The 16139-nt window shown below is 41.4% G+C and overlaps 1 protein-coding gene across 6 annotated transcripts in view; it reads left to right on the top strand.

Moving 5' to 3' along the window:
* LOC133509803 (adhesion G protein-coupled receptor A1) overlaps positions 1 to 12110 on the top strand; it is a 244421-nt gene extending 232311 nt beyond the window's left edge. For all 6 annotated transcript variants that reach the window (XM_061837178.1, XM_061837179.1, XM_061837180.1 and 3 more), the window contains 2 exons: positions 5073 to 5168; positions 5898 to 12110. In XM_061837178.1, the coding sequence (XP_061693162.1) occupies positions 5073 to 5168; positions 5898 to 7317 (1516 nt within the window). In that variant the 3' untranslated portion in view covers positions 7318 to 12110. The remainder of the gene's footprint in view (positions 1 to 5072; positions 5169 to 5897) is intronic.
* Positions 12111 to 16139: the final 4029 nt, after the last annotated feature.

Raw genomic sequence — 16139 nt, forward strand, 5'->3', positions numbered from 1 at the left:
CCAACCAGTCTATATGTGTTCTGTGGACTTGGAGAAGGCATTTGACTGTTTCCCTCGGGGAGTCCTGTGGGGGAGTATAGGGTACAGAAGAAACCCCTGATAGGAGCTGTTCGGTCCCCGTACGACCGCTGTCAGAGTCTGGTCCGCATTGCCAGCAACAACTCGGACTGCCGAGGCATAAAGGGTGTCCGGTTTGGTGGCCTCAGCATTGCATCTCTGCTCTTTGCAGATGATGTAGTTCTGGTGGCTTCATCAAGCCGTGATCTCCAGGTATCACTGGAGCGATCCGCAACAGAGTGTGAAGCGACTGGGATGAGAATCAGCACCTCCAAATTCTGAGATTATGGTCCTCAGTCGGAAAAGGGTAGCGTGCCCTCTCCAGGTCGGGGATGAGATCCTTCCCCAAGTGGAGGAGTTCAATTATCTTGGGGTCTTGTTCACAAGTGAGATAGAATGGAGCGGGAGATCGATAGACGGATCAGTGCAGCATCTGCAGTGATGCGGACTTTGTATTTGTCCGTTGTGTTAAAGAGGCAGCTCAGTCGAAAGGCGAAGCTCTCAATTTACCAGTCGATTTACGTTCCTACCCTTACCTATGGGCATGAGTTGTGGGTCATGACCAAAAGAACAAGATCCCGGATACAAGTGGCCGAAATTAGTTTCCTCCGCAGGCTCTCCCTTACAGATAGGGTGAGAAGCTCGGTCATCCGGGGGTGGGGGGGGGGGGGGCTCAGTGTCAAGCCACTATTCCTCTATATTGAGAGGAGCCAGATGAGGTGGCTGGGGCATCTGATTCCGATGCCTCCTGGACGCCTCCCTGGTGAGGTGTTCTGGGCATGTCCCACCAGAAAGAGACCCCGAGGACGACCCAGGACATGGTGGAGTGACTGTCTCTCGGCTGGCTTGGGAATGCCTCGGGATCCCTCCAGAAGAGGTGGAAGAAGTGGCTGGGGAAAGGGAAGTCTGGATATCACTGCTGAAGCTACTTCCCCCGCGACCCGACCCAGAAAAGTGGTTGATAATGGATGGATGGATGGATGGATCACCGAGTTCAAAAAATTATGACCAATCACTGATCTGATCACAAGATGAAGTAATGAGTCTCTTTAAATGACCTGTTCATTTACTGTATATACATGTACATTTAATTGCTCAAAATATATATTTACGATAAATAATGTATTTTTGGTCATTTATTTATGCCAGTGAGCATAATGACAGACAAAACAAATGAATGGTCTTCTATTAGATGGCAGCAAGTACATTCAGCAATAATGTATCAAATTTTTGCGACATTTTTGTTTGTTGGTATTCTGTGATATTTTCCAATTGTAAAGTACCAGTATTTGCCTTGTTTCCAAGCAGTTTCGAATTTGCTACTCTAATCAATATCATCGGTTCAACATAACAGCAGCATGTTCACACACAACCACGAGCGTTAGCACTACTAGCTTGCTAGGCTACGTAATGTTTTGTACCTGCTTGCAAGCTATATCACATTAAAAGTATGTTAAAATACCTCTATCCAGCCTTACATGAAGTCCTCCCCTGTCCTAAGTGACCAGTGACCACCAAGAAACACTGCCACCAATAGTCGGTGAGATCCACTGGTGTTGTTGTCACCATGGTAATGATTCGCATCTGAGTTGACAAGATAAAGGCTGATGATGGTAAAAAACAGGATGCAATGGTATCAGAATGCAAGATTTTATTCCAGTAGTCTGACATAGTACAATCGTGAAAGAACAATTTTGTCTTGTCTCATCGAAGCATTGCAGCCGTCAAGTCTTTTAAGTTAAGTTTTTAATAACTTGGCTGTCAGTTATTTACAGTTCTATGTCAAAAGACAACCAAGAATGCTGAAAATAAAACAAATATTCTGAGCAAAATAACGACGTGGAATAAATGACTATTGCGAGGGGATGGTGGCTCCTAAGATTACTCTTCCACTCAAAATTCCCTACTACCTACCTCAGAATCTGCCCATCCTGTAAGGCAGGCACTCCTCCCCCTTGCCCCTACACCTTCCCACCCCCATAGTACCAATGACCCAGACAAGCACCTTGATTATAATAGAATTTTCGGCACGCCAGCTGTGAGACAAGTGACATATTGTGAAAGGGAGAGATAGAGGGAGGAGAAAATGGGAAGATAGAGTGATGTAAAGGTTAGACCAGTGACAGAGGTGGAGATTGAACAGGATGGAAGAGGAAATAGCATAGTGTTATGTTGGAAGATGGATGACAGGGCAAAGGGAAAGCAGACATACACAGTGGAGAGGGAGCTGCTGTGGACAAGCCTTGTTTTTGCATATATTTTTCACTGTTGCTATGATGCAAGGGTCAATGGCACTCGAGGTTTACAATTAGAAAGCTTTCTTTATCTGGCACCAGATGACAAATGATTAAACACTTGCTGACTGTATGGAGAACTTTGCCTGAAGGTGACAGATCTAAATATACCATCTCCACATTCATAACCTCTATTTCACCCTGAGGAAGTGTAACATTAATTTCACAAAATGATGTAATGCTTAAGGAAAATATTGAATGAAGAGACTAGTACATTAATTGATGAGCCATACCTTGACAAACACAGCGTTGTTATTCTTATCCATCCATCCATCTATCCATCTTCTTCCACTTATCCCATGTCGGGATGCGGGAGCATTACCTTTAGCAGGGACACCCAGACATCCCTCTCCCCAGCCACTTCATCCAGCTCTTCCAGGGGGATCTCTCCAGCATGCTCTGGGTCGTGTCCTGGGTCTCTTTCTAGAAAGGCATGTCCAAAACACCTCAGCGGGGAGCCGTCCGAGAGGAATCCAAATCTGATGCCCCATCCACCTCATTTGGCTCCTCTCAATGCGGAGGATGAACGGCTCTACTTTGAGCTCCTCTCAGATGACCCAGCTTCTCACCCTATCTCGAAGGGAGAGCCAGCCACCCTTCAGAGGAAACTCATTTCAGCCGCTTGTATCCGGGATCTTGTTCTTTTCGGTCATGACCCACAGCTTGTGACTATAGATAAGGGTAGGAACGTAGATCGACCGGTAAATTAAGAGCTTTGCCTTTCAGCTTATCCCCTTCTTTACTACATCAGACTGATACAGAGTCGGCAACACTTTGGACAATGCTTCGATCCACCTGTCAATCTTGCATTGCATTCTTATCTCACTCGTGAACAAGACCCCAAGATACATGAACTGCTCCACTTGGGGCAGGATCTCATCCCCAACCTGCAGAGTAAACATCACCCTTTTCCAACTGAGGACCATGGCTTCAGATTTGTATTTGCTGATGCTCATCTCAGCCGCTTCACACTCGGCTGTGAATCACTCCAGTGTGAGTTGGACAACACAGTTTGATGAAGCCAACAGAACCACATAATCTGCAAGAAGGATGGATGCAATACTGAGGCCACAGAAGTGGACCCCCTTTATGTCTCAGTTGTGCCTAGAAATTCTATCCATAAAAGTTATGAACAGAATCGGTGATAAAGTGCAGCCTTGGCGTAGTCCAACCCTCACCAGAAACGAGTCTGATTTACTGCTGTCAATGCAGACCAAACTCTGACTCCGGTTGAACAGGGACCAAACTGCCTGAATCAGGAGGTTCGGTACCCTGGATTCACAAAGCACCACCCACAGGACTGCCCAAAGGACATGGTCAAACACCTTCAATCAGACCCCTCCTCCAAGTTAAGGAAGGGTTGCTATTGTCATCTACGTAAATTACCATGTTGGTTTGCTCCTACAACATTCTTTGACATTAACAAAACATAGTTTAGCTTTTAAGAATTTGGGTTTCAGAGTCGGAGGACAGGTTCCATTCCTTCTATGGACTTATAAGTACAGGGAAAAAAAGCAAAACAAAAAAAATGGAATTGGAGAGATGCTTGGCTGCTCACTGACGACTGTCGAGCTACACCTGAACAAGGATTTGTCCCTGCTGCCCAAGCTCAGGTTGTGCAGCGCGCCACACAACACTTTCACTCTGAATCAGTCTTTCCATGCTTCTACAGTATGTCTGTGATCTCGTTGTGTTTGGTGTGCAACAACACAAAGTTTACATCAGAGAAGACGTTGAATTTGAGGGACACCAATAAGTAGCCTATGATAAAACACCTAAACTGTATTGTGTTTGTATAACCTTTCATTCATCAGTGAGATCATCTCCTTGCAGTTGCAAGCGCAACCTTTGGCCAGGTTTTGACATTTTGTGGTCTGCACTGATGTTTCGTGTTTGCAAAAATTCAATGAGTCAAAAATGTCTCAACTAACTATAACCCTTTGTATCCTATTTTGCACGTTTGAGTGTATACAGCATTTTGGGTTCCTATTCTTTTCACAACCAGTTTATGAGAACAATCCAGTAAAAATTGAAATTTTTGTTTTGTTCCATTTTTGAAAGGTTCTATGTACAGTAAAGACAGCAATGTGGTTGCAATGGCACATCTGCTTGTCTTCTTTGTGTTTTCCAATAGCATATTTTAAATTCTCCACCCAGCAAATATTTGTAGTGAATATTTGTGTCATGAGGGTAATGAGTCTTTGCCATGCAGTGTAAATATACACTTGCTATAGAAGCATTATGAAACCTGTTATTTTTAGAAGGGGTGTAGTGGAGACCCCCTTCCATACAGGCAGCGTGGATTTACTTCCCACGAAATCGCTGTGTTAATCTGAGTAGAAATTTTATCAGGGTGTGCCTTTTGACCACCTGTGATAGGTATCTACAGTGACCCTGAACAGGATAGGTGGAATAGAAAATGGATGATTAGTTAGATGTATAGCAAAAAATATGTACATGAGGATAAGGAGGGATGGATGTTCAGGTATGTGCTAGGAAATCTTAACTCTGTTATATAATCCTAAAATGTGACGGAATCAGGAGAAAACCTGTGACACTTGTATCAGTACCCTTAGTGTGTGATTTTGAAGTTCAGGCAGAATTTAATCATTGTACGTATTTCTCAGTGTTCACATTGATTATTGGTTTTATGTCTATTTCTCACATGCATTTCATGAATGGTTTGATTAAAATCTTTTTTTTTTTCATCATGTTTTACAGATTTTATTTAATCAGTGGTGGCGTGCCCCTCATCATCTGTGGGGTCACTGCAGCTGTCAGTCTTGACAACTATGGCAGTGGGGAGCAAGCACCATAGTAAGTTCGCGCAGTTCAACTTAACAATTCGATTGAAAACTGTGGTTATGAATGGTTTACAAAAGTAAATCCTAGGGCCTGACCAATTAATCGGGGGGCCAATTTAATCAACCAATATGAACACTTTCCAAATCATCTGATTTTGTAGATTTTTTTTCAACCCATTAACACAATATAGATAATGACATTCTAAATAGCATAAAAAAAATCTGCAATTTTAAAAAAAAAAATTCTTCATTCTAAGGATAAATATTCAAGGGCAAATTATTTGAAACACATAAACATTCTGTCTGTATTTCATAGAGTGTATTTATTGTTGATGGTGTTAAGGGACCAAAAAAGTTATTCTATTCAGTGTAGAGTATATATTTTTTAATTAATCTCCTGTCAGAATATTACTCTGCCAAATATCAGAATTGGCATTGGCCTCAACAAATCTACATTAGTCAGTGTCTAGTAAGAGTTATATGAATATATAATGCCAATGCATGCAAATTTCTTATGACTGTGATTGAATTGATCGTCAAACCGGGCAAAGAGCTTTTGGTCATCATTTATTGGGAGTAAATTTCTGTACTCTTTATTATCAATTCATATTTTACGTGTCATCATTATGGAAATCCACCAAATATTTCATTAAGTTAAGGTTAAAATGAAGGAAATCATCTTGACCACTGGCTTTGATATATTTTATTTATTCTTATTTGATGATTTTCTTGTTTGATCCAGCTGTTGGATGGCCTGGGAGCCAAGTCTGGGAGCTTTCTTTGGCCCAGTAGCCCTCATCGTCCTGGTGACATGCATCTACTTCCTCTCCACCTTTATTCAGCTGCGGCGGCACCGTGAAAAGAAGTACGAGCTTAAGCAGTTGACAGAAGAGCAGCAAAGGCTGGCTGCCATTGATGTGCCAACTCATTGCCAGCAGGGAGCTGAGCCCGGAGCCCTGACCCCCCAGCCTACCGGGAGCCACTGCCCTGCTGGTTGTCCAGGCGTCCCAGTTAATCCTGCCCTACTGGCCAATGAGCACTCCTTCAAGGCCCAATTACGCACAGCGGCCTTCACGCTTTTCCTGTTCCTGGCAACATGGACTTTTGGGGCACTAGCTGTGTCACAGGGTCATTTCCTGGACATGATCTTCAGTTGCCTGTATGGTGCCTTTTCTGTCACGCTTGGCCTCTTCATCCTCATCCATCACTGTGCCAAACGGGACGATGTCTGGCATTGCTGGTGTTCTTGTTGTCCTGGGGGGCGGGCCAAGACCTGCTCTGGTGCCCATGGGTCGGGCCAAGTGCCACCGAAAGTCAACGTAAATGGAGATACTCCTTCGCATGGCCATAGTCATAGTCACTGCCACCATGATTCCCCATGTAAACCACTGATGAGCTGTAGTCATGGCAGTGTAAGTCACTGTAAGCACGCTGCCCTTCCATCATCACAAAATCATGTCACTTGCTTGACACCTGTAACTCCATGTTGCGCGGCCCTGCATAGCCAGCAGTTAATGGAGGAGGAACCTACTGCTACGCATGTACTGCTTCATGCTGATCCAGAGGGTTACCGGCCGGGCATCCAGTTGCACCCCTGTTTGAAGAGCAGCAGCAGGACTAAAGGCCGCCATTTCAGCCTCAGGTCCGGCACCAGCGTTTGTGGCGTGGGGAGTGAGAGGGAATACGCCTATCATATCCCCTCTACTGTTGATGGAGGGAGTGTGCACAGCTCACACACTGACAGCCCACACAGCACCCATGAGCGTCACATCCACACTTGTCCACATCAGGTCCAGGAGGGCATCCATGAGGGGCATCATACCTGCCACACGGCAGGAGCAATTGCCCATGAGACCCTTACATGTCACAATCCCTGCCACCGGCATATGTGCTGCACCAAGGCGGACATTTTCCCTTCTCTGTGCCAAGCTGAGGCAGCCAACGCAGGCGTGTTCTTGTGCGGGTGCAGCAAAGCTGCGGAGGAGGAGCCAATTACGCATCACCATTTGGAAATGCACGGCCCCCGCAGACAATCTTACCCCCAGAATCCACCCAATCAGAATGGGATTCTTAAGGCTGGCTTGAATGAGGGACTACTTTACAGCTCAGACAGTACAGGGAATATACGTACTGGACCCTGGAAGAATGAAACGACTGTGTAGTCTGGAATGTATCAGGGCGGCACCCCCACTTCATGCCATCCAAAAAAAAAAAAAAAAAGGAAAAAAAAAAACTTGCCCCCAGATTATAAACCTTTTAAACATCCCAATGAGTGTGGGATAATGTCCTCATATTTGTATGTATGAGCTTTTACTGGACAGAAATATAATACATATAAAGTTCTCATCAAAGAACATCCATTCACAAAAAAATCAATTCCATCAAAATAAATATATGATCAAGTCAGAAGAGACAATTGAACAACAATATTCCCACTTTTTTATGACTACAGATTTCGTTATGTATAAAAGAATTTGAATGACTGGATGTGTGGATATGTGTGTTAGTGCTCAAAGGCAACAAGCTCCAAGATTTTGTTTTACCCATTGAAACATGAAACCATCAACTGATAAAATTAAGCAAAACTTTGAAGAACTACATCCATGTTTTAGACAAGCAAACCAGCAATTTTAGATTTCTTATTTCTTTGCGATTCAGTCAAACAGCTGTGAATATGAACAAGACCTATTCTGAATAACCCAGCAATCATCTTGCTTGGCTTTTAAGCGCTATTCATCCAAGACAGAAGTAAAAAAAAAAAAAAAAGTATAATTCAAAAATGCTTTTTCAGGTTGGCATTGACTTTGCTTTCTGTATAATGTCACTTCTTTTTTCTTCTGGACAGAAGTGATCAGCAACAGTATCACGACACTGTGATTAGAGTTCATCTTACTGAGTTCCTGGATCTAGGAAGTCACCCACCTGTGAGGAGATAGAAACCTAGAAAGACACATGGAAACTTTATTCATCCACAACAAAAAAGCAGTGGTGCCTTGAAATACGAGTTTAATTTGTTCAGTGACTCAAAACACATCTCAAATAATTTTTCACGTGAGTTGTCATGATTATGAGAAAATATTATGCATCAGCCAACAACTACATGGGAGGAGCTTGTTAATGATCTAAGGGGAGCACCAAGGAAAGGGATCACAGTCATCCCCCCAAAAATATTGAAAAACACTGCCAAAATCGATTAAAATGATGCAGCGCCTCTAAGGTGCCTCTGCTTAAGATAGCACGATATGCTCCGTCCAAAGTTCGCCAACAAACACTAATAATTCAGAGAATTATTGCGAGAAGGTGATTTGGTCAGGTGAGACAAAAAATGAGTTGTATGGAGTCCATTTGACTTGCTGTGTATGGAGAAATATGAATTCAGACTATGACCCCAAGAAGAGCATACCACCATCAAGCATGGAGGTAGACACATACTGTATTACTTTGGATGTGTTTGTCTTGTAAAGCAGACAGGTCAACTACAACACATCAAGGAAAATATGGATTTAGCCTTGTACAATGAAATCTTGGTTTACAACCTCCCTCTCGCAGCCAGAGAAGTTAAGATGGGTCGTGGTCCGAAATTGTGTGCAAACCTGGTGATCAACCACATGAAATGCCATATCCCTGCACTGGCCAATAAGGGGCACCTTATACCAAGTAATGTTTTAAGAAAGTCATTGAGGGATCAAATAATTATTTCCACCACTGTGTGTGATCCATCTACATGTGTTGGGCCAGTCTTTCTATTAAAATATCCATCGCTTATAAGGTTTCAACATCGTGACACAGATGCAACTGGTTCACTGCCACCATATTACAGTGCTTGTATCTCAAGTGTTTTCTCACAAGTCAAACCAAACAAGTCAAACTCATCTCAAGGCATCCCTGTAAATTTTCCCAGCAGTCTCCACAAAGAAAACAACAAAAAAATGACTGCAGTAATCCCTCACTATCGCATTTCACATATTGTTGATTCCGTGTTTCACATATGTCAGTAGAAGGCACATCTCTGATTCAGTTACCTTTATTGGCTATGATTCTAAAGTAGAAGCAACAACTCCTTTCAAGGTAAATATTTATTTCATCTTATTTTTAGCAGAAAAAGAATCCTTAATGAGTCATCTCAACTCATACATTTGGTAAATCACCAAATTACTTGAGGATACAAAATGATGACATGACCAAAAAGCTGCTTTTTAAGATGCAACCCACAGTCAATAGTTTTATGAACTAAATTCACAACTACTAACCTTACCCGAATGTGCACAATCATGACTGTATCAACAGCAACAAATGCAAGTAAAGAGCAACATTTACCTTGGCTTTTTTTCCAAGTACAGTATTGTAGTTAAAAACATCACTATAATAAAATCTGGATTCCCACAATGCTTTTTGTTTACTACATTGCCTGGAACTTGAGTGTGAGTAATGGTGCAAATTTTAAAGGCAGGAAATCGCCTGCTTACACCAAGTCTGCATTGGCTGCTTTTCACATCACACGAGCAGAACCTTTTGACACCTGCTGCTGTAGAGTCTGTGGATGGTGACACCAAGTGGAGAAATCAAATACCTGAACCTCTCTAAAGTATCGCATATTGGCTTAGAATTACATATAAGAAACGTAAATTTATATGATGTGAAATAATATGGGTGCCATTTTGGCACAGCTGTTGAGTGTTGGCGTCACAGTTCTGAGGATTGGGGTTCAAATCCTGGCCCAGCCTGTGTGGAGTTTGCATGTTCTCCCCGTGCCTGCATGGGTTTTCTCCGGGCACTCTGGTTTCCTCCCACATCCTAAAAAACATGCATTCATTGGACACTCTAAATTGCCCCTAGGTGTGATTGTGAGTGTGACTGTTATCTGTCTCCATGTCCTGCAATTGGCTGGCAACCAGTTCAGGGTGTATCCTGCCTCCTACTCGATGACAGCTGGGATAGGCTCCAGCACTCCCGTGACCCTCGTGAGGATAAGCGCCTCAGAAAATGGATGGATTGAAGAAATATTTTGTCACAACACTTCAAGAAATGGTAAAATTTAAACATATGTTAGTCAACATGTATTTTTTTTAATATACAAATTAATTTAAAGTCAGAATTCCAGTCGGTTTGACAGTCCAGAAAATAGTATTTGGTGATCAGTATTGAAGATACTGAAGGAATATGATAGCCTTTCCCTACGAGGGTGGAATTAAAAATCCACATGGCACAAGTAAGGAAGCATTTCCTGAGTCTGTCTGGAGCAGAGCAGCCTGTTACTAAAGCTGCTGCTCTGCCTGGAGATGCCACTGGGCAGTGAATGCATTGGACTGACCATGGTGGACAGAAGCTTGGTCAGCATCCACCCTTCTGCCGCTGATATCCTGCTGTCCAACTCTTAACATCTTTGTATACATGAGTTGTCACAATGTAATTAATATACCATCTAACATTGTGGATTAAGTCTTATCAAAACACACATATTGAGCATTGTTTCCATTTTGTCTATTTTGCTGTCTTTCATCTTCATTATAAAATCCCAAAGCAAGCATTTTCTGTTTTATGCAACCATTACTCACTTCTCTAACATTGTCCACCCATGAGTATTTGATTTGCCTTTGACCCAAAAAGACTGCTGCAGTTCATTATCAATTCTGTTAAAGACTTCGATCAAGCATGCTCAAGCAAACATAATTCATGTAGACATTAGTTACAGATTTGCTCAATGAAATCAGTATCAAATTTCAGACCTTTTGGGTTTAGAACTTGTTACGAAGGATTAGTATGTATGTATGTACGTAGTATGCTGAAGAGAAGCTGTGTACCAAGTGAACGTGCATGTTTCTCTTAATGAATCGTGGGCTTTTGAGGTCTCTAAACACCAGTTAGACATTTCATCAGATGTTTTCTTTTCTTTTTTAATGCATATAATCCGCATATAGACCGCAAACCCTGTTCTTGCAAAACCACCTTGGCATCCACATCAAGTCTTTTTCCATTATGTCCACTCTTGTCTGTGTGAATAAAAATGGTTGCAGATTTTTTAGTTTTCTATCAGATTTAGAATATTTATAAATACAACAATTCTATATATATAAAGTAATGGGAAAATACTGAACTAAATTTTAATACTCAGTATCTGAGTTTAGAAATGTCTTGTTTTCTAATGCCTTTTAATGTGTTGTAAATTTTGTCACCATCAACATAACTATGTAGGTTCTTCATGTGACATGATACTTGTTCCTGATATAAGAGAAATAGAAATGCACTACCCAAGCTCATATTTGGCATGTCTAAATGACATTTGTTGCAGTTTCTGTGTGAATGTCTGTCTGGGCAGGTGTAATCGAGATTAAAAAATAAAAAAGTGACCTCAGTAGAAACAAGAGGAGAGAAGAAATCCTCCGATGCTGAATGATGTTTTCTTTTTAATGGTCAAACCTCTGTTGTAGGAATAGACAATGCATGAATCTCCCTCTCCACAATGTCATAGGATTTCTTTAACGGTCTTGGACAAAATTATAGGCAGAATTTGAGTGTTAAAACATTGGCCCACAACCTTGGGCTCACTGAGGTGCTGGTAGCCAGTCACTCTATTGATTTGTTAAATTATGAATCATGTACGTGTGTGTGTGTTTTGACACACACATGTAACAATATAAATAGAATATGCGTAGACATTAATAAAAAGAAATTTAAAACCTACTTCTTTGGCAAAACACATTTATCTAAGTAATCAGTGATCTCGCTAAATTGCTGTAGAACTACAGTATATTTACTAAGTGTTTTGTTTCAATGTGTTTGATGTCATAGTGCCACTGTAGAACACTCTATCTCTATTGTCAGCAGTAGCAGGTGTGCTGTCCCAAATGAGCATGACGGCTTAGTTTCGGGTCACATGACGGCTGCCTGAAAACTGACCAGTGGTACTGTGACCAAACCCAAAGCCAGTTTTCACATTTTTCTACACTGACACAGATTCCAATAAATGTATTTTTTCACCATGTATCTAACAAGAGTATCTTTGCCTTGTGTTTGTGAGTCGGACATTTTTGCATGTGTGTAAAGAAAAAAGCTTGTTCAGTTCTGGCCACACTGTGCCATGGAGATTTCCTGCAAAGCTGCCACCGGTTTGGATTTCCACGTTGCATTGATGTTGTGTTTATGTTTATGCTTGTATTGTACAACTTAAGCTCATACAATTTTAAACAAGTATACACTGTTATCTGGGAATCACAAATTACATGCAATACAAAAGAGAAAGAAACAAATGGATGTCTTTTCAAAAGTGAAGACTACAGAGTCCCAACCAGTGTACAGCAGCACATTAGTGTCGTGAGATTGCCAAGGAAATTATTCCATTTCACAAAACCTAATCTCTCTCTCTCTCTCTCTCTCTCTCACACACACACACACACACACACAGTTATGAGGACTGGGGTTCAAATCCCGGCCCCACCAGTGTGGAGTTTGCATTTTCTCTTCATGCCTGCGTGGGTTTTTCCCGGGCTCTGATTGATTGCTTTAATTGGAGACTCAAAGTTGCCCTCAAGTGTGATTGTGAGAGCAAAATCTTGTTTGTTTCTATGTGCCCTGCGATTGTGCTGGAAATCAGTCTAAGGTGGACCCCGCCTCCTGCAAGACGGTAGCTTGGATAGCCTCCCGTGACCCTTTCGAGGATAAGCGGCTCAGAAAATGTATGTATAGATGTGTGTATATAATATATATATATATATAAATATATGCGGCTGTTTGTCTCCATGTGCCCTGCGATTGGCTGGCAACCAGTTCAGGGTGTACCCCGCCTCCTGCCTGGTGACAGCACAGATTGGCTCCAGCACTCCCCACAACACTAGTGAGAATAAGCGGCAAAGAAAATGGATGGATGGATATACACACACACAACTCTCCCGGTGTTCTCCATCTTTTGTCTTCATCCTAATGAGAACAAATAATACAGAAAATTGATGTGTAGTCAGTCCTCAGCCACCTGGAGGAAGAAAGTCTGACCATGTCTCAGAAACTGTATTTTTCATTGTACAGTGAGGACTTGGAGCATGGGAAAGACAAAAAAAGCATAGCTATAAAAATGTAATCATGAATCTATTGTGGTTGCAAATACTGAATGTTTCTTTGTCATGCAGTTACTTCTACATAATTTGCCACTGTATGAAACAGGCTATTAAATATGAGTCTGAGCTAGGCGAGGCCAAGTAAGAAAGTGCCTGTGTTCTTAGGCGAAGACAGTGTATTACGCCTGTGGGCACGCATGAGTAATCAGATGTGGAACAACAAGCAGGGCTTTGCACTTTCACTCTCCCCTTCGGTGAGGCATTCACACAACAATGTGGGCACTGCACAGCATCACATATGATTGAGCATTTAGTTTCTGGGGAATGTTTTATTAATTTCATGTAAACATATTGTTTTCCTGTTAATGCTGACTGGTATTTTTTTCATCGTTTTAAAATGAGCTCTTTGTACGACATGTAATAACAGCTGTATTGTGATTGGCTGCCTTCATCCGTCTTTTTCCTCCACACTTTTGTCCCCCCATCTACAAAGTGCCACTCTCCTCTCCATCCCACCATGACTTGTGATAGAAGCCTGTGATCATCCCACACTAATTCCGTCCTTGACTAAAATAACATCTTCTTGACTTGTGCAGGCTGAGTGAAAAAAGAGGGGGCTGTGGATTTTGGAAGGGTGGGGTGGGGTTTATAAGGGAGAAAAATATACAGAGAGGGCAAGGTGGCAGCATCAGGTGCAGGTTCCTCTGCTCCCTTCACTTTCAATCACTTCATCTTATTGAATTGATGAGATGATAACTATTATTGGAAGTCACCAATCCAGGATTGTGACTGTCATGTAGATTCACTTAAGATCACTGAAATTGATCCTGGGTAGGGTGAATAGGGTCCATCTCTGAATCAGTTAAGCTCCAAAGACCTGGAGACAATTATCAGTCCTTTCATTTGTGTTTTGTTAATGTACAGACAGCACACACAGATGCTCTGCATTGACCAATTGGAGCTCTTCAAACACTTATTTCAGAGTATACCACTTTACTTTTAAACTTTCTGAAAGCCAATGGTAAAATTGTTTTACTTTTTTCTTTCCTGAGAGACTTGTTAGATCTTACTTTTCTGACACAGTATGAATTCTTTACGACCAAACTCTTTCAGCTTAATGAGCACTTCTTCGAACTGCTGGGTCTGCGTGATTGAATATGTGTGCGCATGTGTGTGTTTGTGTTTGTGTGTGAGAGCATCTCTTCAGGTTTTTTTGTGCAGTTTAAATCCACACATATCATGAGACGGTAATACAGATGTAACATTTGTCTTACAAGGGAACTAACCACGTTTTTTTTCTCAAGAAAATGTTCCAGCACAAAGCATAGTAGGCTACTATCATCAATATCACCACTATTTATGGAATTAGAAACGAGCAGAATATTCCAACCAGTCCTCAGCACCAGCCACTAGCAGCAATTTGCTTGACACAGTTGCCTATGAGAATGATATTAAACACCTATATTAGTTTTTCTAAGCACAATACAAAGCAAAGCAAATTTTTGATATAGCGAATTTCATCCACAAGATAACTCCATGTGCTTTACATGAGTAAAACCATTTAAAAACAAAGAGAAAAAACATCTTATAAACATTGAAAAAAGGAAAAAAGGTTACTATTAAATCTGTGCAAAGGGCAAGAAAGAGCCTTTAAAAATGGAAATGCCTTAAAAGCATAAGAAAAATGAAAAGTTTTTAACCTGGTTTTAAAAATGTTTAACTTGGGGCTGATATAAAGCAGATTTATGGGGGGCATAAGCCAGGGCAATCTGTAGGCCATTTCCAAGCCTGGATAAATGAAAAGGGTTGGGTCAGGAAGGGCATCATGTTTAAAATTTGGCCAAACAAATCTGAGCCTTCATCTAAAAATTCCCATCCTGGATCGATCGTGGCCCGTGTCAACAACGCCTGCTATCAGCACCGTTAACCAGTGTTGAGCACGTTATTTTGAAAAAGTAATTATTTATAATGAATGACTGAATTAATTCCTCAGTTACTTTTTGGGAGAAGTAACTAGTAACTATAACTTTAGTTACTCCACTGTAAAAGTAACTAGTTACCAGCAAAACTAACTATTGCGTTACACCCCCCTCCACACACACACACACACACACACACGCACACACACTAGCCAAATGCAAAGAGCAGGACAGCAAACAACAGGTACCTGCACAGAGGTTCGAATTTATTGCAACTCATGTTTACATTGAAGTGAAAATGTTAATGGATTTGTTAAATCCAACTCTCGGTTAAAGTAGTCTCTGAATCTCCATTTGGCAAAGGCCGTATTTGCACCGGAGTCTGCATACTTCTCACTCGCCTTCCCTCGCTATGCGCTGCAAACCACCTAATTTCTCTGATTGGCTCAAGATGTAATTTTACGATAGAGCTCGTGCACCAATGTCATAAAATCACGTGATATCGCCATATTGCCAGTCAAACAAAGCATTGTTGCAAGTTAATTCCGTTGAGACAAAACAAAATGGCACGATACTTATGGCACATACCGTTACACATTTAGAAGGTCATAATAAAAGAAGGTACAAAGAAAAATGAGAGACTCTTTGCATAGAGGACCCTTATTTAAAGCCGAAGTTGATGTTTTCGCTAATAAGAAAGTAGACTGTGAATTCGCTTCTGCTTGTCTTGGACAAATGGATCTACACATGTATCTGGTGAGTAAATCATTGAGATTTACACGGAAGACTTTGAAAGCGTATAAAAGTCTGGACGCATAAAAATACTTCGTTGCTGGATTTGTTCTCAATCAGGAATAAATCCCACGTAGTGATGAACCCACTCAGATTTTTTCAGAACAAATACCAATATTTAAATAAATGACTCCCGGTTTGACACAAACTCACATTCATTAACTATGATTGGAAAAAAAATTAGGACAGGGAGTCATCTCCTCCATATAACTATGACATCACGTG

This window comes from Syngnathoides biaculeatus, chromosome 12 (genome assembly GCF_019802595.1).
Source record: "Syngnathoides biaculeatus isolate LvHL_M chromosome 12, ASM1980259v1, whole genome shotgun sequence".
In the NCBI taxonomy this organism is placed as follows: Eukaryota; Metazoa; Chordata; class Actinopteri; order Syngnathiformes; family Syngnathidae; genus Syngnathoides; species Syngnathoides biaculeatus.